Source organism: Saccopteryx bilineata, chromosome 5, assembly GCF_036850765.1.
Source record: "Saccopteryx bilineata isolate mSacBil1 chromosome 5, mSacBil1_pri_phased_curated, whole genome shotgun sequence".
Lineage (NCBI taxonomy): Eukaryota > Metazoa > Chordata > Mammalia > Chiroptera > Emballonuridae > Saccopteryx > Saccopteryx bilineata.
In genome coordinates this window covers 232,246,593-232,272,093 of record NC_089494.1, presented here as the reverse complement: position 1 = coordinate 232,272,093, position 25,501 = coordinate 232,246,593, and the positions used below count along the sequence as shown (strand labels likewise).

The window sequence follows — 25,501 nt, the reverse complement described above, 5'->3', positions numbered from 1 at the left end:
CACAGTTCAGCAATATAAAAATCAATATTCTGTCTCTCTTTTGTATTCTTGGTAGAAACTAATGAGTAAACAAGCTCTTGTCCCTAATGAGATATAAGCAATAACAGTTTCCAAGTGGGTAAAACTCAAAACAAATGACTTTGTTGAATTACTATAGAAACCATTAATAGACACAAAATTCATATAAACAAACCATCTATGTTTCGTTTTGAAAAGGTTCCTCAAAAGAAGAAATGGAGAAAGAAATATAGATGTATATGGTTTATTCATGTAGACATCAGTTATCTCTAACTAAATACTAAAAAGATGTAGCGACTTTTCAAAAGTAAAGACATGTGAACTGAGGAATGGAATAGAGGCAGAGGTGGGGTCACAGGGAGCAGAGGGACAGCAGTCAGAGGGAAGGGGGATGAGGGGATGGGATCAGAGAAAGTGAAGGGTTTAGTGAAATTATATATACATAACACATAGATACAGAAAACAGGACAGCAAATCCCAGAGGGAAGGGGGAGGGAGTTAGGGGAAAGCGGGCAAAGAGGGTGTAGTGAGGGACATGGGATTGGGGGTGAGGGTGTTATATTGAGTCGGATACTTGAATCAATGTTAACATAATATATTAAAATGAATAAAAATAAAAAAACTTCAAAAAGAATAAAAAATAAAGACATAAACTCTCATAATTGAGGCTCTAGGAGTTAATTATTACAACAGCATATAGCTTTAAAATATATGTATATCTCCACTGGCTAGAATAATTCAAATGATCTATAGTACTATGATAAAATGAATGATCAATTTGAACTGCATAACCCCTCTGTCTCACTCACTCATACATGTGGTACAAAAAGTATATAGAATTTTTCATTAGAACTTTCGTCTTGAAAAGTACTGTGGAAAGAAAGCCAGTGAAACAACTATTGAGTTACTTTATGTTTCAGTCTAAATCTTGGACACAATGCATGTGAAAAGGTGAAGCCATCATAAACGATCTACTAATGCCCTTCATTTATTAGATGAAGAAACTCTTCAGAGGTTAAAGACTCTCATAAAAACCATGTCTCCAGATTGTCAGAATCTATCTCTGTCCCCTACACCATGCAACTCTTTAAATTCAGAGCAGCTTGGAGAGAATTCTGGAGCATAACTTATTGTCAAAAACAAAAGATTCTGTTTAAACAAAATGTCTCTTTCTGGCCTTTAATAAGCAGCTTGCCTATTAAATTGCAAGGGAAACTTGCACTTAACAATGATAAAGGAGTAAACAGGTTGTAATTTTAGAAAATCACTGGAAAATCTGCTTTTATTTATGAGAACACAGATTCACCTGTAGTATTATGAGATGCATGAGATTACTGACACAAATTTTATCAAAATTTCTTCTATAATTTTTTTCTATAACATATTCAAAGAACTATGCCATTATGACACAACTTATATAACAAGAATAATTAATCAAATAATGTTTGTGTGCAAGCAGAACATTTAAGTTTTTTAAGAAAGAGGGTAAATAAACTAAAACTGTATTACTTTAAAAAAGCTTTCTGGCATGTGTAATATTACTTAGCATACTTTAAATTATTCTTTATTTTAAGAGAGAAAGTATAGTTGTTAAACCTGCTGGTATTAACAAAAATATTCACTCTTGATATATACTGAAATTGATCATAATAATAATCCATTTTAGCAATTATGCAATAATTATAAAGGCATGTTTCCATCTACATAACAACTGCATTTACTGTTGAGTTCTAAGCATAAACATATCATACATTAATATAATTTTAAATATACATTCATATGAAACACAGTTATGTGATATGAGTAGTGTGTTCAAGACCTTTATAGAGTCTATGTCTTAATCAATATATCTTAACTTTGTTCATCAATTACTCCTATAGACAGATGCAATACCTGAGCAATGTATTTTATTTCCAGAATAATTTAAAAGTTTTATTGAAAAATATCACAACCAAAGAAGACCAAGTCTTGTTCTTATTACATTGGCAACTTGGGGCTGTTAATCCTCCTTCCTCCCCCCCTCTCTCACTCTCTCTTTCTCTCTCTCTCTCTCTCTCTCTCTCTCTCTCACACACACACACACACACACACACACACACAACCAGGACATCATTTATATCACCATACAATTTTTATTCACTTGTAGACAGACAATTAAAATAAAACTTATTGGAATTTGTCTTAATAAAATATAGTTATATATAACATAAATATAACACATGACCCGGATAGATTTTAGCCGTATTTATCATTGTTCTTGATGTAAAACTTCGGGATTTTTTTTTTTTCAGAAAAGCAAAAACAGGGGGGGGGGGATAAATAACATCAGTATATGGAAAAGCATCATACATACCATGCTAAGAAACTTGTTAGTTTCTGAGATAACTTTTCCATTAAAATGCAGAATTATCGGAAAGTTCATCAGTGGCATTCATTCACTAAATTTAGTAGCAAAATCATTTCTACTCCTCCTCCCCATTCCCTGTAACAGAGCCTTTACTAGTTTTGACTGTGCTTCAAGTAAAAAACAACTGGACTAACCTCCATGCTTCACACATGGGTTCATTTTATTCTATCCAAAAATGGAGAATCCTAATTAGAAAAGAAAGTAATGGTAAAAATATCGCACCTGTACCTGGGGAAATGCAAATGACTTAACTTAGAACGATTTTTGAAAGAAAGAGAAATGAGGAGGAAGGAGTTAGACACCCAAGAGTAGTTTTAAGTCCCAGCATTTACTTACCAGTTTCCCAAATGCAGGGTCAGTAACAGGAACATCAGCCTCATCCCTCTACTTTGACTCCACAGAAGAAAAGGGGAGAAGAGAAAAGCTTTCCAAGAACCCATCGAAATCGCTTTTTCCGCTCAATTCTCCAAGCCAGGACTTTTTCTCCCACCTCAGCTGCAGCCGGGTGAGTGAGTACCACCAGAAGGGAGAGTGTTAGAAGGAGATACACCTCCCCACCAGGTAGGATGCGACTCCCAGAGGAATTGAGCAGGGGAGCCAATCGGGCGGAGAGGATGCTGGCATAAATGGTCTGAAAAACATTTGGGCCAATCAAGGGCCCCAAGAGGCGGGTCTCCCCTACTAGAAATCGAGCCCAGTAGGGAAAAGGGCTCCGTCTTTTTTAAAAGAAAAACAAACCTCTTCTTCTTCGCAGCCTCGGGGAAACGTTTGAGTGGCCTTGACAAATTCCTTCCCTGGGGAAAAGAGGTCTCCTTCTTCCTCCTCGTTTTCCCTCCTGCCTGACTTTATTTCGGGTCCACTGCCTCCCTTTTCTCCCGCGTTTGGATTCTGAATCTGTCTTCCGAGACCCGTGGGAAGATCACAGTACCTGTTTGTTTTCCCCAGACTCGCGAAGGTTCTGCTAATTTTTGTTAATTGTCATTCTTTTTGAGTGTGAGGCGGTGTCTCCTTTCTCGTTGCAGACCCGGTACCTGGCTCAATGCCGGGGAAAATGAGTCTTCCGAGATGGTGAATATGTAACCGAATGAATGAACTGGGTGTGCTCTGTGCATTCTTGGTAACCGCGTTTCCTAACTCCTTTTCTGTCTTGATGAGTGAGATGATTTTCAGTCTCCTCTCTCCGGGCACCAGAAGATGATGCTAATGAATGCCGTCAGGCAAGAACTATCTCTTTTTACACAGACATAAACAAAAATCCAATCTTAAAAAGATCCTGTGAGCCAAAGGAGTTGTAGACCTAACACATGGGTAATTCTTGTTTTCTTCTCCCTCCCCAGTTGCCTTTGCATTTGTTGAGATCCAGTGTTTGGTACCTAACTTCAGAGGCTTGCTCTGAGTTTTGCAGCAGAGCTCAACAGTTGCCGTGGCAACTAGAAAGCCTCTGGCTGCTTGAACAACTATACAGGCGAAGACAATGATGGTGGTGGAAGCAGGCTCACTCTGCCCAGCCATCTTCAGGCTTTTTGCCTTCCTAAATCCCTGCTTTCTTCCTAAAAAACCTGGGATTGGAGTCTTTGGTGGTCTCATTAATCTCCCCAAAACCACGTGGAATTAGCCACATTCAGGAGTGAACAGCAATTTATCACATAGTTACCAGAGAGCATTTGTCTCCTCAAAAGCTGTTCAAGGCAGAAGTTAGAGTGTTTCTACAAGACTGTGGGGTAACTGTTGCTACCCCACCTTCTGAAATCACTTTGGGGAATCGGATAGTGGTAACAAAGTTACAGATATTTTCTTGCCCAGAATACCAGATGGTGCAATGCTGGGCTTTTCTTCCCTCTCTTTGATTGATTCTCCATCTTTTTAGTCGCTGGAAAAAAAGGTATTGACCTCCTTGGTATTATTCTACTAAACGTTAATTAGGCAGTATTATTTTCTTCCACAAAGCACATTAGTCAAGGTAGCTAATACCGAATAATTTATATAACAAAAAATTCTATTATAATTGATTTTAGAGGAATAAATTTAGTTAATCTGTGTAAGTTATTTTTTTCTATTTTTTCTGCTTCAATTAAGAATGTGCTTTGAATAGCTATTTAACAGTTTCATTGGATGCACATACTAATTCACTGATCTGATTAGTCAGTGAACTAGGAATTAATTCACTAGAAGTATGTAGTGAATAACAAACACTTATCTAGTTACTCTTTGCATTTTGATAAAGTAATATTTTTGCATATACTAATGGGAATATGATACTGCATAGTGTTAACAATCGTAGTTGATAGTTCTCCCATCAAAAATACTTACTATGGTTTTACCCTTATTGTTTTCACATGTGACTGAAAGATACTGAGAACAGGTTAGAGAAATTGATGGAGAGGAAAGATGAAGGATATATCCCATTGGATAGTTACATATTGCCTGTTTGTTCTTGTAAGTCATTGATTTTTAATTTTTTTAAAAATCTCATGGCACACACAACCTAATTACTAAAATTCTCTGGCACACCAAAAATACATATTTTTGCCAATCTGACAAATAAAAAATAAGTATAGTTTTGATTCATTCACATAGGACAGTTATTGTTGTGTTGGCTGTTGTCATTTTATATTTTTGACAATATAAGGGAAAGAAAGTCAGTGTCCCTAACTAAATAGTCAGGTATTGCATGTTTTAAAAATTCTTGTGGCACACCGGTTGAAAGTCACTGTTGTACATTGTAAAGAACTGGAGGGGCTTTCTGAATGGGAAATTTTCTGTATTTTTAAAAATCTAGTTTTTACCAATTTTGTGCTGAACTATTTTGAAGTTTATTTCACTTTTTTTCAAACACTTTTATCTGATTTTTTTTATTTCTATGTTTTCTTCTTTGATTTTTCTTTTCTTTTTTATAATATATGTGTCCTGGGAAATGGTTCTTATTCTGCTGTCATGGTTAATTATACTTCCTTGTAAACTGTGTAAAAGGGATCTGAGCCCTCAGGAACCTGAATAAGGAATGATGATTTTGCATATTGGCTATGTCTTCACATTGACAGCCTGTCTCATTTGAGTTTATACACCAATTGTGTGAGGGCAGGGGAAGAAATATGGCATACAAGTTCTGAAAAAAGTCAAGAAGGTAAACTTTACTCATCAAACAAAACATGGTGCCTCATAGAGAAACACTCATAAGGAAGTACATCAGGTGTTGTACACGATTTTAGATTAGAAGGTTAGACGCTGCTCATAAGAAAGGGACTGGAGAAAGCTCTCTTTCACTGTGATTCCAACTACAGGCAATTTGACATTTATCAATGTCCAAAGATATTTTCAATTGTCACTACTTAAGGGCATGGGGCTGATCTATTGGCATCTAGTGAGGAACATTCAGAGTTGCACATTCTAAAACGCAAAAGAAGGCTGTCCCACAACAAAGAGTCATGGGGTTTCAACCATCAATAGAACCACAGTTGAGAAGCCTTGCAGTATGATGGGTAGCCAGATTCCATTATAGCTGAGGATTTCCTTATATTGTCATTGAAGTCATCATTGCCTGCCTCCTTCCTTTGACAGGCTGAGCCACACCATTTTCCAATAGTTTGGTATCTAGCTATAATAATTATTAACTCATAGTGTGCAGCAATGATTTTTTTTTTAATTTGTCCAGGTATCATCTTAGAACAAAATACTTAGGGTACCTTTAAAAGATGCAAGTCATGCATTCCCTCCAGATCTAACAAATTAGAATTTTTGGCAAGAACATCTGGAGGTTCTCATACCTCAGAATGTTTGAGAACTATTGTCCTTTAATCATCTCATGAAATGATAAGTGAGGCAGTGACCTGATTGTGAATGTGCTACGCTGACCCTAGCAAAGTTGGAGTCTGACATGATTCATCAGTCCATTGTCGATGTATTCATTCAGAATATTGACTAAGAAACTGTAATGTCAGGAAGTATGCCTGGCATTTAGAAACACAACAATGAACAGGATTTACCATTTTGTGCCTCAGTGTGTTCATGTGTAATAAAGATGAGAATCCTACTTAGCTTCTAAAGTTTTTTTTAAAGATTAACTGGATTAATACATGGAGATTACTTAAAACACTACATGTACAGGTTGGGGCAAAAGTAGTTTTGCAGTTGTATATATATGTATGAAAAGTAATAGAATAATTAATAAATAACCCTGGCAGCAGGGCTCCATTGGTTAGAGTGCCGTCCTGATGAACAAAGATTGTGGGTTTGATCTCAGTCAAGGCACCTATAGAAACAGGTCAGTGTTTGTCTCTCTTCCTCTTCCCCTTCTTCTCTTTCTAAAATCAATAAATATCATTTTAAATAATAAATAATAATACAAAATAAACTTTGTTTCTCATAATCAGAACTGTAAATCTACTTTTGCCCACCCCTATGTAATAGAAATTACTAAACAAACTGTTAGTTACTGTTGTTATTATGTAACTGATTAAGAATAAAATTCACATCTAATTTATTCACTTTAACCCACAGCACAACACCTGGAGCAGAACAGTAACTTCGAGAATGCACAGTCTAATAGGGAAGATACCGGAGATTAGGGAACACTGGGGCTCTCATCCACTCTCAGCATTATCCTGATAGTGTTGACCTCAAAGCCAGAAGACCTCTGAGTCCTGTCTCAGTTCTCTCAGGGCACTTTTCTTCTTCTGGACACAAACTTTTTACTGCAGTAGGAACAACAACTGCAGTTTCCTAAACTTATCACTCATATCATACTTTATTGTTGTGCTACTTCCTCAGTGTAAGAGGCCCTTACCTCTTCATCTGCTCAGACTCTTTTCATTCTTCCTAATTAAGTGGCCTTCCTAAGGCCACTTAATTTTTTCCTAAAAGCCTTTATTGATGGCTCACTGCATACTAATCTGCGGTACAGTTGTGTCCTATAATAATGGTAATATTTATTGTGTTCACTATATGTCAGCAAGCATTATTCTGAATGGTTCTAAGTTATAGGTGCATATAGTTCTCTGCCCACTTAAAATACCACTTCATAGTTACACATAACACATATCATCATTTTGGGGAACTATCAGTGTTTCTACTCGAACTGTCAGTTCTGTGTTTTTAAATTTTATATACTAAATATTGATAGTGCTTATTACACCTGGTATCATATTATGTATATATTTAATATTGCTACAGTATGTATATATATAGTTAATATTTTGTGTATATTTGATTAATAACTTTTTCTCTCTAGAATATAGTACCAGAAAGTCAGGGATTTCATTTGTTTCCATCACCCCTTTTGTCCAAAGCAGTGTCTAACAAGAAATAGTTTCTCCATAAATATTTGTAGAATAGATATTCAAAGTATAATTAAATAAATAAGCACATGAGTATATTTAATCATTTTATATATTTCTGTCACCATTATGGAATCTCTTTTAATAGCATAACTGTCAAGTGCCCATCTTTAAATAGACAAAATTTAGAACTTGTTTGACTTATTTGTTCCAATTAGACCATGGATTTAATTGTTTATATATATATATATATATATATATATATATATATTGCCATAATCAAAATTTATAAACCCAAGGACCTCAGTGTGTGCAATCAAATTATTTAATCCAAACAGAAGAAAGGACCAGCACAAAGAGACTCCAGACTAAAGGCACACTCTCTTTCTTTATTAATCTGTTCAATCTCCTTAATCTTGTACATGGCCTCCTGAGTATAGCCGGGAGAGTAAATCCTGAAGCTGGTCCTTGGTGCCACATACCAATGGATCTATAGTTTCCAACCCTAAGTCTATTCTTTGTTTATTTGCTTCTGTATTGCAATTTCTGAATCTGAACTTTTGCCACTTATTATCACCATTCTTTCATGTATCTTCCGTATTTTCCTATCTATCTGATTTTCCCATCAACATGAAAATGTGCTCACGTATAACATTAAAATCTGCACAAAGATTAACTTCACTACCCTTCTGTCTTCCGTGCCTATCACTTACTCTCGTGAGTAGCTAAGGCGACCAATCGTCCTCCTTTAGGGAGGACAGTCCCTCTTTTGTAAGTTCCATCCTCCCTCAAAAACTGTCCTCCTACATGTCCTCATTTTTGATATTGGAAGACTAATCTGTAAATGTCCATATTCGATCGATGCAGAGTCAATCCATTGCATGTGATGTGATGTATTTGTATCTAAATTAGTACTTTTTTTACAATTATTAAAAATTAATAAGCATGTAAGCATAATTACAATATAAATATTACAAATATTTTATTATGCATTTATCCTATTAGTGTATTATTTTGCAATGAATAAAATGTTTCTTTTATTTACAATATTGTTTTCTTTGATTTATTTTTGTCCTCCTCTTCATTGTAAAAAAGTTGGTCACCTTAAAATAGCCATACATCTGTACTTTTTCACCACCCAATCACTCATCAAACGTTGTGATCTGTCTTGTGTCTCCATGACACCAATGCCTTCATGTTGCTAAGTCCAGTAGAAGTTTCTCATACTCACCCTGTATGATCTCTCATCTACATTTAATCCAGTTGTCCACTTCTGATTCTCAAAGTACTCCTGGAGGTTATGATACCATGCTTTCTTGCCTTTTCTCATGCATCTTTAACAAACTCTTTTTAGGCTACTTTTTGTTTTACCTAACTCCAACATTTTGGGATTTCTCAAATATCAATTTTACTTCTTTTTTTTTTTTTTGCTTCATACTCTCACTTTATACAACCTCATTAATTTCCCAAATTATATATGCTGTTTCAAAAACTAAAATATATTCCCTTAAATAATAGAGCAAGTCCAGGAATTTCTTTTGGGTTTCAGACACATATATACAATTAGTACAAGCTAGCTAGTCAAACCAGAAGCCTCAGAGCTTTTTAAATATATGTGTTATCTAATCTATCATGAAATCTTTTCAATAGTTGCAAATCTTATCTCCAATCTATTCAGTGGAAATAGATTGCAGTGACAATGGACTTAAAAATAAATAACTTGGGTTCAAATTCAAGATTCCCTACTAATAATTGTGTGAGGATAAGAGGCTTATTTTGCAATGTCTTATTTCCCATATGATTGCTGCCAACTTAGTTAATTTATATAAAGCTCTTAAAAGAGTGACTCATTTATAGTTAAATGCTCAGTTAATCTTAATTAATACTATTAAATAATACTATATAATTAATAATTGATTAATCAATTAATACTATTATTATCATTATCCAACTACTGCCAATCAATCCAAATGACCATCATCCCTTATGTGGGTTACTATAACATCTTCCATTTTCAATGTTGCTTATCTCTAATTCACTCTTCATATTAATATCACAATGGCCGTTTTAAAAGTGGAAATGTGATCATGCCCTGTTCAAACCATTCAATGATTTTTCTATTGTACTTAGAAAATAATGTAATGTTGTTATCATGGCCTTTGACACTCTCCAGCTTCTGTCCCCAACTCCTTCATCATTCCTTTTTCCCCATTGCAGCCTTTTCTTTCCCTGGATATATTTCAAAAAGAACAATTTCCTTCAGTTTTTCCATTACCATGACTCATAGATAGGGGTTCTTCAGGTAATTCCCCTATACCTGGATTACTTTTAGTCTCAGTTTCATTGACACATCTTCAAAAAAGCCCTAATTCCCAAAATTCCAACTAACTTCTCAATTATACCATCTAAGAGCACACAGTACTTTTACTTTCTAACACTTGCTGTATTTTCTTTTTTTTTTTTTTTTTTTTATTAGAGGTAGATTTTTTTTTTTAATAAATTTTTATTAATGGTAATGGGATGACATTAATAAATCAGGGTACATATATTCAAAGAAAACATGTCTAGGTTATTTTGTCATCAAATTATGTTGCAAACCCCTCGCCCAAAGTCAGATTGTCCTCCGTCACCCTCTATCTAGTTCTCTGTGCCCCTCCCCCTCCCCCTAACTCTCTCCCTCCCTCCCTCCCATGTCCTCCCTCCCCCCCCCACCCTTGGTAACCACCACACTCTTGTCCATGTCTCTTAGTCTCATTTTTATGTTCCACCAATGTATGGAATCATGTATTTCTTGTTTTTTTCTGATTTGCTTATTTCACTGTATTTTCTAATTCACTGATTGATTTAATTCAGACATAGTGGCTGAGATTGGGGTTTCAAGAACTTTTCTATATACTAAAAATATCACAATAAACAAAACTTGCATTCTATTGAACTTTCTGTAATATAAATTATATATATATATATTTTATTCTGAAGCATTTTTTCAAAAACATTTGTTTAATTTTTGTCTCTTATCTAGACTGGGACTCCTTGATAATAATAAATTTTGTCATTTTTCTTTTCTCACACCATACTCAGTGTCTGGTATACTGTGAAAGCATAGCTATTTGTTAAATGAATAAATAAATTAAGGAATGAACTAAAGTGGTCCTATGTTTATGAACTCTAACTTGAAGCATTATCTTTCATTTTTGTAAGCTTTCATTTACTCTTTATAGAAGTATAGAATATTAATATAAAGTTTTCTGAGTTTATAAAATATTATTAGATAATATAAAAATGCTTAGCAAATAAATAGCCCTCAATAATTGGCAAGAATTTGAAATTAGATGAGTAAATGCTTGTAAACTTATGAATCATGTAATTAAGTTATGCTTGAAAAAGGAAGAAATGTATACTCAGGCAACATAAATTTAAATCCTGTCTACAATAATCATTTCTGTGATCTTTGTCACACCGCAATATCTGTCAGAACTTCAGATTTCTTAATTACAAAATGGAGATGAAAATTATTTCTATCCAAATGGGTATGAATAGTGTAAAGCCAGTTGCCACAGCCACCATCACAGCTGCCTGGCCCATGCAGGTTCACATTGGATTCGGACAGTCAGTAAAGAAACAAAGGAGCCAAAAACTGGTGGGCCATCATCTTTAATCCTAGCTTGCACCCGGCAGGCAAGTAAAAACACACACTGGGCTCCAAAACCCACTCATTTAGTGCTCACAAAGTTACTGATTTATCCGAGTTTCCTAGAATCAAAGGTTTCTAGCTCATCAGACTTATTCACCTGTTCCCCATCTCCTTCCTTCTCCCTGCACAAACTGGCTTTTCCTTCAGCACTCTGCCATCTTGGCTGCTTCTCCTGGCCTCCTCTACATGGCCTTTCTTTGCTATCTTCTCTAATGCTAATCTCAGGAACTAAGAGAGAGCAAGTTCCTGGTCTGCCCCCATTTTATAGTGTAGAAATCAAAACCTTTAATCCAATATACAAATAGGAAGTCTCTAATACAAAGTCACTTATCTGAGGCATGATGGGATTGTACCACCCCACATCAAAAAGGGTGGGAAAGCCTTAGTCCTAAAACCAAATCCCAGGCTACAAGGATCCTGCCTGCCCACAGCCCGCCCCCAACACACATTAATATTACCTAGGCTACGGGCTTCCATGTGGGCAGCACCATCTTTAACAAAGTGAGCACAATATATTTTATCTGCCCAACAAATAATGTTGGTCAAATAAGTTTGTAAATATGATATATATGTTTGCTCGCTTATAATTTGTATTGGGTGTGGGGGACAGGCTATAAGCAGGCAGGATTCTTATAGCCTTTTTGATGTGGGGTGGTACAATCCCATCATGCCTCAGATAAGTGACTTTGTGTTAGAGACTTCCCTACTTTGTATATTGGATTAAAGGTTTTGATTTCTGCACTATAAAGTGGGGCAGACTGGGAGGTTGCTCTCTTGGTTCCTGAAATTAGCATTAGAAGAGAGAGCAGAGAGGAGAGTGGAGGGAGGCCACATGGAGGAGGCCAGGAGAAATAGCCAAGATGGCAGAGTGTTGAAGAAGAAGCCAGTTAGTGCCAAGTTTGTGTAAGAGAGAAGGACATGGGGAACAAAGGAGAATGAGGCTAGTGAGCTAGAAACCTTTGATCCTAGGAAACTCAGATAAGTCAGTAGCTTTGTGAGCACTGAATGAGTGGTTTTGGAGCCCAGTGTGTGTTTTTACTTGCCCGCGGGTACAAACTAGGATTAAAGATAATGGGCCACCAGTTCATGGCTCTGTTGTTTCATTACCATTTGTCCGAATCCAATGCGAACCTGCATGGGCCAGGTGGCTGTGATGATGGCAGTGGATACTGGCCATACAAATAGCAAATAAAATATCCTTAGTGTAACTCTTTGTAACTATTAAGTGATGTAGAAATATTAGTTATTGATTTTTTGTTATTATATTTTGATGATCAAAATAAATAAAGAAGGCATGACAGAGAAATACAAAATATCAAGAGGTGACAATTATATAGTTGCACAGTGTTCTAAAAATTGGGTATTTTAATTGATTTAGATATCTTAACTTACTAAAAGCCTACAACAATCATATGTAGCAATTACTTTCATTATCTCTTTCTTTACAGATGAGGAAACTAAGGATCAAAGATTTAGTAATGTCTCCAAGTCATACAACAAGTAAGTAGCAGAACTGGCATTTCAGTGTAAGGTATCCGATTTCAGAGCCAATGTTATAAACTTCTATGTGATGTTGTCTTTTGGATGACAGATGAGTCATAATTTCTGCTTTAAACAAAATTGTTCATATTTCTGCCAAAGACACCTTTTCCCCCTGAGGTTAATCAACACTGTTATTTCAGTGACTACATTGCAAGGTATTATTGTCCTGAAGAACTTTCATATTTTATTTTAAAGGGCCATCCCATAAAAATGTCAAAGGTGGGAAAGAGTTTTTGAAGAATGACACTTAAGCAGCCATGTTTCAAAGGAATATAGTCCTGTTTAGGATATGAGACAGTTACAGGAAAGAGGTCCAGCACTTAAAGATTTATCAAAACCTGACATTTAATAAAAAACTTTAAAGGTCTTGATGAAGCTTTATTATATCAATTACTTATTTGCCTCATATAGAGCCTAATATATTTTATCTTAAAATGTCTTGTTATCAGGAATGGTAGTGAAATAGTAGCCCCCCAGGGTATATTTGAATGGCTCTTATCATCCAGTACCTAACTTCCTACTCATCCAGTTTATAGCCCACAATGTGTCTATTTATGTGGGTTTGACTAACAGCTAAAGCACAATACAGTTTTCTGTGGCCATTAAAGTCTAGAGAGAGACAGCCTTTTTACGCTTGCCACTTTCCATCTTCATTTGTTTCACTGTAGCTTTTGGTCCAACAAAGAATACAATAAATAAGTATAAATACTGGGAAAACATTTATAATCCTCAGGATTCCTCTTAGCCACATGAGGAAGTTCCATATGCACCAAAAGTTGTTTTCATTGACAAGTATTTGGGTACTTTTTTTTATGAAAATGAATTCTAAGCAAATTGGATCAAAATATAAGGGTTATAATGCCATATTATCAAAATATGCTGAAATGAGTTCATGTACTAAGCAAAGATTTGGAATTCAATATGTTTAATTAAATAGTTAAGAGTGTTTTCTTTAATGGTTGATTAATCTTTTACCCAAAAGTTACAAATAATAAAGTTAAAACATTTGTAATACTGAAAAGTAGGTATTCCAAGTTTTAGGAAGAAATGGATGTTAGCAGGAATTTGTCCCACTTACCAACTCCAATCAATGCCTCTAAATTTGTTCAAGTAACTACCTTTATTGTGTGTGTCACAGAGACAGAACAGAGACAGAGAGATAGAGACAGAGAGAGGGACAGATAGACAGGAAGGAAGAGAGATGAGAAGCATCAATTCTTTGTTGTGGCACCTTAGTTGTTCATTGATTTCTTTCTCATATGTGCCTTGACTGAGGGCTACAGCAGATGGAGTGACCCCTTGCTCAAGCCGGCGACCTTGGGCTCAAGCTGGTGAGCCTTGCTCAAACCAGATGAGCCTGCGCTCAAGCTGGCTACGTTGGGATTTGAACTTGGGTCCTCTGTGTCCCAATCCAATATTCTATCCAATGTGTCACCACCTGGTCAGTCCCAAGTAATTACTTTAAGCTTAATATATTCACTAAGGAAGCCCCAGCAGCCCTAAAGAGCTCGAGGGTAGCCATGACCTGTAGGCTTGGGACAGCAGTGGGAAATGTTGCCATCAAAATGGATTCCCAAGTTTCTATGCAGATAATGAGATTCCAGGGATTCCTTGTATTCTAAGGACTTGATAGGATGGCAGAGAACAAGTGGCAGAATTTAACCACCTGGTTGGCGTGGTTACAGAAATAGACAGTAGAGTCAATGCTTCTTTATAATGTCTAACCTAGTTACAACTACTGAAGAAGTTAATTAAACAAGAAAGTTAGTTAAATATTTGGAATTCTTTCTCAAGTGAGGTTTATTTTGAATTTCACATTTCACTCTTTAGCTGATTTATAAAGAAAATTTTCTTAATCTAATTAATTTTGCCATACTCATGAATTAATGAGTTTGAAGTTATATAATAAGCATTTTAATGAGTTTGAAGTAATACAGTAAATATTCTCTGTTAAAAAACATCTTTAAATATTAATGAAAAATGACTTTGAAATTGCTATAATGGGTTTATTATTATTTAAAAATAGTATAGGTTGTGTTTTACTTGATAAGTCCCTTGTAATCTTGGCTCTATGTGATTATACATATTTAGTTCCTCTCTATTAATGTCCTTTATATTAATAGTATATCCTGATAGATACACTTAAAATATAGTTTAATTTTTGTGGAAAAAGAAGATGAAGTTCTTATAAAGTTATTCACTGCTAAGGACATAGAAAAAAATCTCTGTTGTATGTTTCAAATGTATAATTTAAAACTAATGTAACATATAGTTTACACTTAGGAATTAATATATTTATTTTAACTAAGTTCATATATTTCTTTTGTGCTTATATAGCCACCAAAGCAACATGTGTGTGGAAGATTAAGCCAAACACAGTTTTTGCTTTGATGGAGGCAATCTATATAGTAAGCAGAAGGCAACAATTCACTTAATAATACTCTAAGATTCTTGAGTGCTTAACTTGTACCAGGCACTTTTTCAATATTTTTAAAGATGTTCAATAAAAAGGAATTTAGGAAGATGCAAGACTAAGCCCGGGAATGACTCCCAAAACCTCTGCCACAATCAGGAAATTGAAGGATCAAAAATTTACCACTACAATTATTAGCTCCAAGAACACACTGACTTGCAGTTATAGCCAGGAATTAGGAATCTCACTCCTGAAAGTTGGATTCAGAGCCATGTCACTAATCTTCCAGCAGCCAAAAAAGATCAATCCTTTGAACACTTCTCACCCTATTTAGCTCATTTCCAAATTCAAATCTCATCCTAATTCATCTGGTTGGCAAAGCTGAAATCAGATCCAAGATCCTAGCTCTGAGGAAATCTGGGAGAAAAAAATAGTATTAGCACATAGAAGAAGGTTGACATAGGGTTTCAAGTAGGCCAATCTATTATACTATATTCAAGAACCCCAAAGACTATTTTTGCGTGCTAAGACTCTGAATTATTTTATAAATTGAGATTGGCTATTTAAAAAAATTGGATCAAGGCAGAAAATTGAGAAAACCGATATATCTCTCCTTTGCCTATACATTATGAATTGGAATAAATGTTATTTTTTATAAAAGAAAATCCTTAATAGCTCTGGAAAACAAAAGTGAACCATAAATAAGCTAAGTATTTTGAAAAAAATAACTTTTAGAGCATAGTTAATCTTTTTAAAAAAGACTTTATTTATTGATTTTTAGAGAGAGGAGAGAGAAAAGGGGGCGGGAAAGAACCGGAAGCATCAACTCGTAGTAGTAGTTGTTTTTCATATGTGCCTTAATTGGGTAAGCCCAGGGATTTGAACCAGCCATCTCAGCATTCCAGTATGATGCTTTATCGACTGCACCACCACTGGTCAGGACATAGCTAATCTTTAGTATCACAACAATAAAGAAACTAGGCGGAAGAAATCCCACCACAATGTAAAATGTACACAAGAGTAAGCCACTACAAAGCTTTCATTTCATGATATTACAAAAATTGTGTTAAGAAATAAGTGATCAAGAGGAACTCAGCCAATTCTGAGATACTATTCAATTAATACAGCTTACCCTGCAGTTAAATACATTACAGACCATAGCTGTCTAAATAAGTTTAATGTGTGTGATGGTAAGGGGTGGAGGGATCTAAAAGAATATGAAGAAGAGAGTTCTAGAAATATGGAACTTCCAAAGTAGTCAGTATCCAGAGAATAAAATCTTACCTATTTTGGCGATTAGGAAGGCACATAACCGGTCTTCCTGTGCTCCGCCCTTGTACTCTAACGTGAGCCTGTGAAATTTCACTCCAACCACACAGCAAATGAACATGGCGCCTCTGACTCCCAATTCTGAAATGAGGCTTGTTTGGGAAATCAACTTATACCACTTTTTCCTCCCTTCTTTTCCCAAGTGAGAGGAAGGGAGATAAAGAGACAGACTCCTGTATACTCCCCAACTGAGATCCACCGGACAACCCCCTTCTGGGACTGATGCTCAAACCAACCAAGCCATGGCTCTAGGAGGGGAAGAGAGAGAGAGAGAGAGAGAGAGAGAGAGAGAGAGAGAGAGAGAGAGAGAGAGAGAGAAGGGAAAAGGGGAGGGGTGGAGAAGCAGATGGTTGCTTCTTCTGTGTGTCCTGATTGGGAATTAAACTGGAACTTCCCCATGGTGGGCCAAAGCTCTACCACTGGGCTAACAAGCTAGGGCCAATTTATACCACTTCAATGAAAATCTACATTAGGTCCTTATAGAAATAATGCTGTACTTTCATTTATAAATATAATGAATTATTGGGATTTGAAGGAAAATTATTAGACCAGAAGGACCAAAATGAGTAACCAATATAACTGAACTTAGAAGAAAGAGAATGAAGCAAAAAAAGAAAAAAGAAAGGTATTAGAAACTCTGAACAGTTCTTGGAAAAAATAATCTATAAAAAAAATCTAGGGGAAAAAAAGAATGTGGTGAAAAAGAGAAAATATTAAACAATACAATTCATTTGTAACTTAAAAATATAAGCTAAATCTAGATTTGGCTAAAAATAAAATTTATTTTTTAAAATTAAATTTATTAAGGTGATATTGATTAATAAAAGTATGTAGATTTCAAGTGCACACTTGTATGACATACCACTGTATATTGCATTGTGTGTCACCATCCAAAGTCAACTCTTCTTCAGTCACCATATATTTGAACCCTTTTACCCTTTACTACTTCCCCAATCCTTTCCAGTAACCAGCATACTGTTATCTGTTTCTATGAGTTTTGTTTATTTGCTTCTTTTGTTTGCTCATTTTTACTTTCTTTTTTTAAATAAATTTTTATTAATTTTAATTGGGTGACATCAATAAATCAGGTACATATGTTCAAAGAAAACATCTCCAGGTTATCTTGTCATTCAATTATGTTGCATACCCATCAGCCAAAGTCAGATTATCCTCTGTCACCTTCTTTTTTTTTTAATTTTATTTATTTATTTATTCATTTTTTTGAGAGGAGAGGGAGAGACAGACAGAGAGAGAGAGAGAGAGAGAGAGAGAGGAGAGACAGAGAGAGAGAAGGGGGGGAGGAGCTGGAAGCATCAACTCCCATATGTAACTTGACCAGGCAAGCCCAGGGTTTCGAACTGGCGACTTCAGCATTTCCAGGTCGATGCTTTATCCACTGCGCCACCACAGGTCAGGCCCTCTGTCGCCTTCTATCTGGTTTTCTTTGTGCCCCTCCGCCTTCCCCTTCCCCTCTCCCTCCCTCTCTTCTCCCCCCCACCCCATAACCACCACACTCTTGTCCATGTCTCTTAATCTTGTTTTTATGTCCCAACTATGTATAAATTCATGCAGATCTTAGTTTTTTCAGATTTACTTATTTCATTCCATATAATGTTATCAAGATCCAACCATTTTGTTGTAAATGATCTGATGTCATCATTTCTTATGGCTCAGTAGTATTCCATAGCGTATATGTGCCACATCTTCTTTATCCAGTCATCTGTTGAAGGGCTTTTTGGTTGTTTCCATGTCTTGGCCACTGTGAACAATGCTGCAATGAACATGGGGCTACATGTGTCCTTACATATCAATGTCTCTGCGTTTGGGGGGTATATACCCAGTAGAGGGATTGCTGTGTCATAAGGTACTTCTATTTTCAGTTTTTTGATGAACCACCATACTTTCTTCCATAATGGTTGTACTACTTTACATTCCCACCAACAGGGTTCTTTTTTCTCCACAGCCTCTCCAACACTTACTATTACCTGTCTTGTTGATAATAGCTAATTTAACAGGTGTGAGGTGGTATCTCACTGTAGTTTTGATTTGCATTTCTCTAACAACTAATGAAGATGAGCATCTTTTCATATATCTGTTGGCCATTTGTATTTCTTCCTGGGAGAAGTGTCTGTTCATGTCCTCTTCCTATTTTTCTATTGGATTGTTTGTTTGTTGTTGAGTTTTATGAGTTCTTTGTATATTTTGGATATTAGGCCCTTATCTGAGCTGTTGTTTGAAAATATCATTTCCCATTTAGTGGGCTGTCTGTTTATTTTGTTGTCAGTTTCTCTTGCTGAGCAAAAGCTTCTGAGTCTGATGTAGTCCCATTCATTTATCTTTGCCTTCACTTCTCTTGCCTTTGGAGTCAAATTCATAAAATGCTCTTTAAAACTCAGTTCCATGCATTTAATACCTATGTTTTAGTCTATGTATTTCATTGTTTCAGGTCTTATATTTAGGTCGTTGATCCATTTTGAATTAATTTTAGTACAAGGGGACAAACTGTAGTCAAGTTTCATTCTTTTGCATGTGGCTTTCCAGTTTTCCCAGCACCATTTGTTGAAGAGGCTTTCTTTTCTTTATTGTGTGTTGTTGGCTCCTTTTTCAAAAATTATTTGACGATATATATGTGGTTTTATTTCTGGACTTGCTATTCTGTTCCATTGGTCTGAGTGTCTATTTTTCTGTCAATACCATGCTGTTTTGATTGTCGGGGCTCTCTATAATATAATTTGAAGTCAGGTATTGTAATGCCCCAGCTTCATTTTTCCTTAAGATTGCTTTGGCTATTCAGGGTTTTCTATAGTTCCATATAAATCTGATGATTTTTGTTTCCATTTCTTTGAAAAATGTCATTGGAATTTTGATGGAAATTGCATTAAATTTGTAATTGATTTGGGTAATATGGCCATTTTGATTATATTTATTCTTCTTAACCAAGAACAAGGAATATTTTTCATTTCATTGTATCTTTTTCGATTTCCCTTAACAATGCTTTGTAGTTTTCATTATATAGGTCCTTTACATTTTTTGTTATGTTTATTCCTAGGTATTTCGTGTTTTTTTTGTTGCAATTGTGAAGGGGATTATTTTTTTTGAGTTCATTTTGTAATGTTTTGAGGTTGGCATATAGAAAGGTTATGGCCTTTTGTATATTAATTGTGTATCCTGCAACCTTACTGTGTTGGTTTATTGTTTCTAGTAATCTTTTTGTGGAGTCTTTGGAGTTTTGATGTATAGGATCTTATCATCTGCAAAAAGTGAAACCTTTACTTCTTCTTTTCCAATATGGATGCCTTTTATTTCTTTATCTTGTCTGATTGCTCGGGCTAGAACTTCTAGCACCACGTTAAATAAGAGTGGAGAGAGTGGACAACCCTATCTTGTTCCTGATTTAAGGGGGAAAGTCCTCAGTTTTATACCATCTAATATGATGTTAACTGATGGTTTATCATATATGGCCTTTATCATGTTGAGATATTTTCCTTCTATATCCATTTTGTTGAATGTTTTAAACATAAAATTGTGTTGTATTTTATTGAATGCCTTTTCTGCATCTATTGATAAGATCATGTGGTTTTTGGTTTTTGTTGTTGTTGTTGATATGGTGTATTACGATAACCATTTTATGTATGTTGAACCATCCTTGAGATTCTGGGATGAATCCCACTTGATCATGATGTATTGTTTTTTTAATATGTTATTGTATTCAATTTGCTAGTATTTTGTTTAGTATTTTAGCATTTGTGTTCATTCGAGATATTGGTCTGTAGTTTTCTTTTTTTGTGCCGTCCTTGCCAGGTTTCAGTATGAGGTCTATGTTGGTCTCATAAAATGTGTTTGGAAGTATTGCTTCTTCTTCTTCACTTTTTTGGAAGACTTTGAGTAGAATCGTAACCAAATCTTCTTTGAAGTGTGATAGAATTCACTAGTATAACCGTCATTGCCTGGGCTTCTATTTTGGGGGAGGTTTTTAATAGTTTTTACTATTTCTTCCCTGCTAATTGGTCTGTTTAGGCTTTCTGCTTCTTCATGGCTCAGTCTAGGAAGGTTGTATTGTTCTAGGAATTTATCCATTTTTTTCTAGATTGTTCAATGGTGTCATGTAATTTTTCATAGTATTCTACAATAATTCTTTGTATATCTATGATGTTTGTGGTGATTTCTCCTCTTTCATTTTGGATTTTGCTTATATGAGTCCTTTCTCTTTTTTCCCTGGTGAGTTTTGCCAACAGTTTTTCAATTTTGTCGATCTTTTCAAAGAACCAGCTCCTTGTTTAATAATTTTTTTCTATAGTTTTTCTGTTCTCTATTTCAATTATTTCTGCTCTGATTTTTATTATTTTCTTTCTTCAGCTGGTTTTGGGTTGTCTTTGTTCTTCTTTTTCTAGTTCCTTAAAGTGTGAAGTTAAGTGGTTTACTTGGGCTCTCTCTTGTTTGTTCATATAGGCCTGAAGTGATATGAACTTCCCTCTTACTACTGCTTTTGCTGCATCCCAGAAATTCTGATATGTCGTATTGTCATTTTCATTTGTCTGTATATACCTTTTGATCTCTGTGCTTATTTCTTCTTTGACCCATTCATTTTTTAAAAGTATGTTGTTTAGTTTCCACATTTTTGTGGATTTTTTTCCTCTTTTGCAGTTGAATTATAGTTTCAAGGCTTTATGATCAGAAAATATGTTTGGTAGAATTTCAATTTTTCTGAATTTGCTGATGTTATTTTTTTGGCCCAACATATGGCCAATTCTTGAGAATATTCCATGTATACTAGAGAAAAATGTATACTCTGTCACTTTGGGATGAAATATCTTATAGATGTCTATCATATCCAATTCTCTAGTGTTTCGTTTAAGGCCAATATATCTTTATTGATTTTCTGTTTGGATGAGTTATCTAGAGCATCAGCGGTGTATTGAGGTCTCCATGTATGATTGTATTTTTGTCAGCTTTTGTTTTTAGGTCAATAAGTAGCTGTCTTATATATCTTGATGCTCCTTAGTTTGGTGCATATATATTGAGAATTGTTATGTCTTCTTGATTCAGTGTCCCCTTAATCATTATTAAATGACCATTTTTGTCTCTGATTACTTTTGTTGTCTTGTAGTCAGCATTATTAGTTATGAGTATTGCTACACCTGCTTTTTTTTTGGATGTTCTTTGCTTGGAGTATTGTTTTCTTGCCTTTTAGTTTGAATTTGTTTTTATCCTTGTTGCTTAGATGTGTTTCTTGTAGGCAGCATACAGTTGGATTTTCTTTTTTAATCCATTCTGCTACTCTGTGTCTTTTTATTGGTGAGTTTATTCCATTTACATTTAGTGTAATTATTGACAGTTGTGGGTTCCCGATTACCATTTTATTAATTGCTTTTTATTAGTTTTGTGTCTTGTTTGATTCTTCTTTTTTTTCTATCATTTGTTTTTGTTTGGTTGTAATCTATATTTCTTTCGTCTGTTACTACCTTTTTTAAATCATGTAATTCTGTGGTGGTTTTTTTCAGGAGTGGTTACTATTAAGTAATGAAAAGAGTACCTACCATGTTCACTGTAGTACACTATCTTATGAGTGCTTCTGCACTCCATAATCCTTTGCTATTGTTAATCTCCATCCTCTTCCCCCCCTTTTTTTTGTTTTTGTTGTCACAGTTTAAATTTGGTTTTATTGTGTTCTTGGTGAAGTTTTTACTTGTTGTTTTGTTTTGTTTTGTTCTTTGTATCTGGTTGGAAAACCTCTTTTAGTATTTCCTGGAGTGGGGGGTTTTCTGATGATAAATTCCCTCATCTTTTCTGCATCTGTGAATGTTTTTATTTCTCCTTCTTAGTTGAAGGATAGCTTTGATGGGTATAGTATTCTTGGCTGAAAGTTCCTCTCTTTCAGAATGTTAAATATTGGGGTCCACTCTCTTCTAATTGTAGAGTTTCTGCTGAGAAATCTGATGATAATCTAATAGGCCTTCCCTTATATGTTGTATTCTTCTTTTTCCTGGCTGCCTTGAGATTTTTTTCTTTGTCATTGGTTTGTGCCATTTCATTATGATGTGCCTTGGAGTAGGTTTGTTGGGGTTAGAAAAACTCAATGTTCTGTTTGCTTCTTGAATTTGAGGCTTTAGTTCTTTCCACAGGCTTGGGAAGTTTTTGTCTATTATTTGAATATGTTCTTCATTCCATTTTCTCTCTCTTCTCCTTCTGATATACCTATTATTCTTATGTTAGTTTTTTTAATGGAGTCAGACAATTCCTGTAGGACTTTCTCATTTTTTTTAAATTTTTGAGTCTCTCTCCTCTTCTCTCTGTTGTGCCTCCAGTTGCTTGTCTTCTATGTCACTAATCCTACTTTCTATCTGGTCTATTCTATTAGCTAAGCTTATTACTTCGTTTTTCAGTTCATGAATTGAGTTTTTCATCTCTGTTTGATTTGTTTTTATAGTTTTAGTTTCCTCGGTAATATATTCTTTGTGTTCAATCAGTTGTTTTTTGAGCTCCCTAAATTGCCTTTCTGTGTTTTCTTGTATATCTCTGAGTATTTTTAGGATTTCTATTTTAAATTCTCTGTCATTTAGCTCCAAGGTTTCCAATATATTAAATTTTTTCTCTATAGATTTTTCCTCATCTATCTGTGCTACATCTCTGTCTTTTGAATCCATGATATTCAATTTCCTTTTCCTAAATGGCATCTGATGGTGGTTTTGTTAATAACACTAATGACAATTAATAAAGAATAAAAGTAAAAAAAGAAAAAAATGGAAAAGAAAAAAATTTATTATTATTTTTTCTTCCTTTCCTTTTCTCCTTGAGAAAATACCATGATAAACTGTGAATTATATTGTGCTAAGTGGAACAAAACCTACCTATAATGGACTGCCTGAGTTGGGGAGAAATGATAAAGGGGTAAAAAAGGAGGTAGGGACCCACAAAATGCAAAAAAAGAAAAGAATTTGAATCAAGAATAAAATGATTTGCTTGTAAGTGATGGTTGACTGAGAGATATACTGGAGGGATAAGAGGGAAACAGAAAAAAGAAAAAGAAATTACTATTGTATTAAATGGAACAAAAACTAGATAGGATGGAGAGTCGGGGTTAAGGAGAATGCTAATGGGTTAAAAAGCAAAGTAAAAAGCACCCAAAATTCCACAAAGAAAAAATTTGAGTCCCAAATAAAATAATTTGTTCATGAGTGAAGATTAAATGCATGGAAAAGTAAAGGAAAAAAGAAGAAACTAATAGAGAGGGAGAAAAAAGAAAAAGGGAAAAAAGAAAAGAAGAAAAAAGAAAGAGAGAGAGTTAAGGGTTTTGGAGTATAACTCTCATAGTGAGAAAGGAAGAAGAAAAGAAAGAAAATGGGAAATATACCACTTATGGATAATTTAGTTCAAGAAGAGAAAAGAATAAGACGGGAAGAGAATAAAAAGACCAAGGTGGAAGAAAAAAAATTATAATAAAGACAAGAAGATAAAAGAAAAAAAAGTGGAAAAATTTATAGTCTGGGGATTTTTCTTGATTTTGAGAGGTTATCTTCCTTTTTCTTTCCTCTCCCTCTTCCTGTTTGGTGGTTCTGTACCCCAGGCTCTACCCCTGTGGCACGTTTAGGTAGAGATTATAGTTGATGATTCTCTATGGTGATGTCATATATTAGACTTCAGTCTCGTTGGTGTTTGGGGCTTTGTTAGCATTTGCAGGCTCTGACAATGAGAGAGTCCATTTCCTGGAGCCTCTCTCCTAGTCTCTCCTTCCTGAATTAGCAGTCTGATGAGCCAGCTATGAGCTTGCCACTGCCTCTCCCTAGAGAGTAAGAGGCTCAAAGAGCTGGCAAATCCTCACTCTATCCCCACTTAGCGCAGGGCTCTGGGTAAGGCTCTGGCACTCAGAGCTGCCAGCGTAATCAGGCAGGACTGATAGCCAATTGCTCTCAAAGTGCCTTTCTATGAGCCTCCAGGTGTGTCCAATATGCCTCAGCACTCTGTGGGCTCACTCTCCCCAGGCTTTTTGCACTTCGTAACCTGTTTTGGCTGGGTAGAAGATGCCCTAGTCACTGCCTGCAGAACAGGAAGTCTTAAAAGCTGCCATTTCCCTCTTTTTAACGTATAGCCCTGAGTATGAAAGCTCTGCCAATCAGAGCCACCAGCTTAATCATATAGGGGGCCTGTTGACTTCTGTTCAGTTCCCCAGGTATATCTAGTTAAATTTGCCTTAGCATTCCATGGTATTGCTTTCTGCAGGCTTCTTTCTTGTTAAAAACCTACAGCCTATCCTGTCTAACTTCTGCAGTGTTATCTGAGGTTTTTTTTTCTGTAGGAATGTGTTTTAAACCCTGTATCGGCTGACAGGAAGTTGCCCCTGCCCCTATGTGCATAGCAAGAGGCACTAAAAATATCATGACTCTTGTCTTAGATCACTAAACTGAGAGAGATCTTTCAGAGCCATGTAAGTCAGTTGGAAGGTGAGCAGACTGTGGGTTAAGCTAATTTCAATGATTGGATCTGCAGATCTGCTCCAGAGACAGACTGCAAGCTGCTTGCATGCCCCTCCCCCTAGCACTTCTGTATTTTTTCTTCCCCCGGATGTTAGCTTGAATGGCTGGGTGAGGCGCCCTGCCCACCTGGAGAAGTTTGGGCGTAGGGGAAGTTCGCTTTTGTGCAATCCCTGCTCCACTGTTCAGGATGCAGGGACCACACTGAGACTCTGGTCACAGCCCACGCAGAGGCCCTGACCCTGCCCCTCTGTCCGGGAACACGGGTGTCCACTCCCGGGGCGCTAGGATAAAACTTTCACACACTATTCGCACTCGCCAACCAGAATATGGGGCTAATGGTGGTCACTGCTTGCC

General features: G+C 35.6%; 1 protein-coding gene across 1 annotated transcript in view; it reads right to left on the bottom strand.

Moving 5' to 3' along the window:
- The window catches only part of GABRG1 (gamma-aminobutyric acid type A receptor subunit gamma1), a 53,301-nt gene extending 50,368 nt beyond the window's left edge, over window positions 1-2,933 (bottom strand). The window contains exon 1 of the mRNA XM_066280039.1: window positions 2,762-2,933. Coding sequence (XP_066136136.1) covers window positions 2,762-2,865 — 104 coding nt within the window. The 5' untranslated portion in view covers window positions 2,866-2,933. The remainder of the gene's footprint in view (window positions 1-2,761) is intronic.
- Window positions 2,934-25,501: the final 22,568 nt, after the last annotated feature.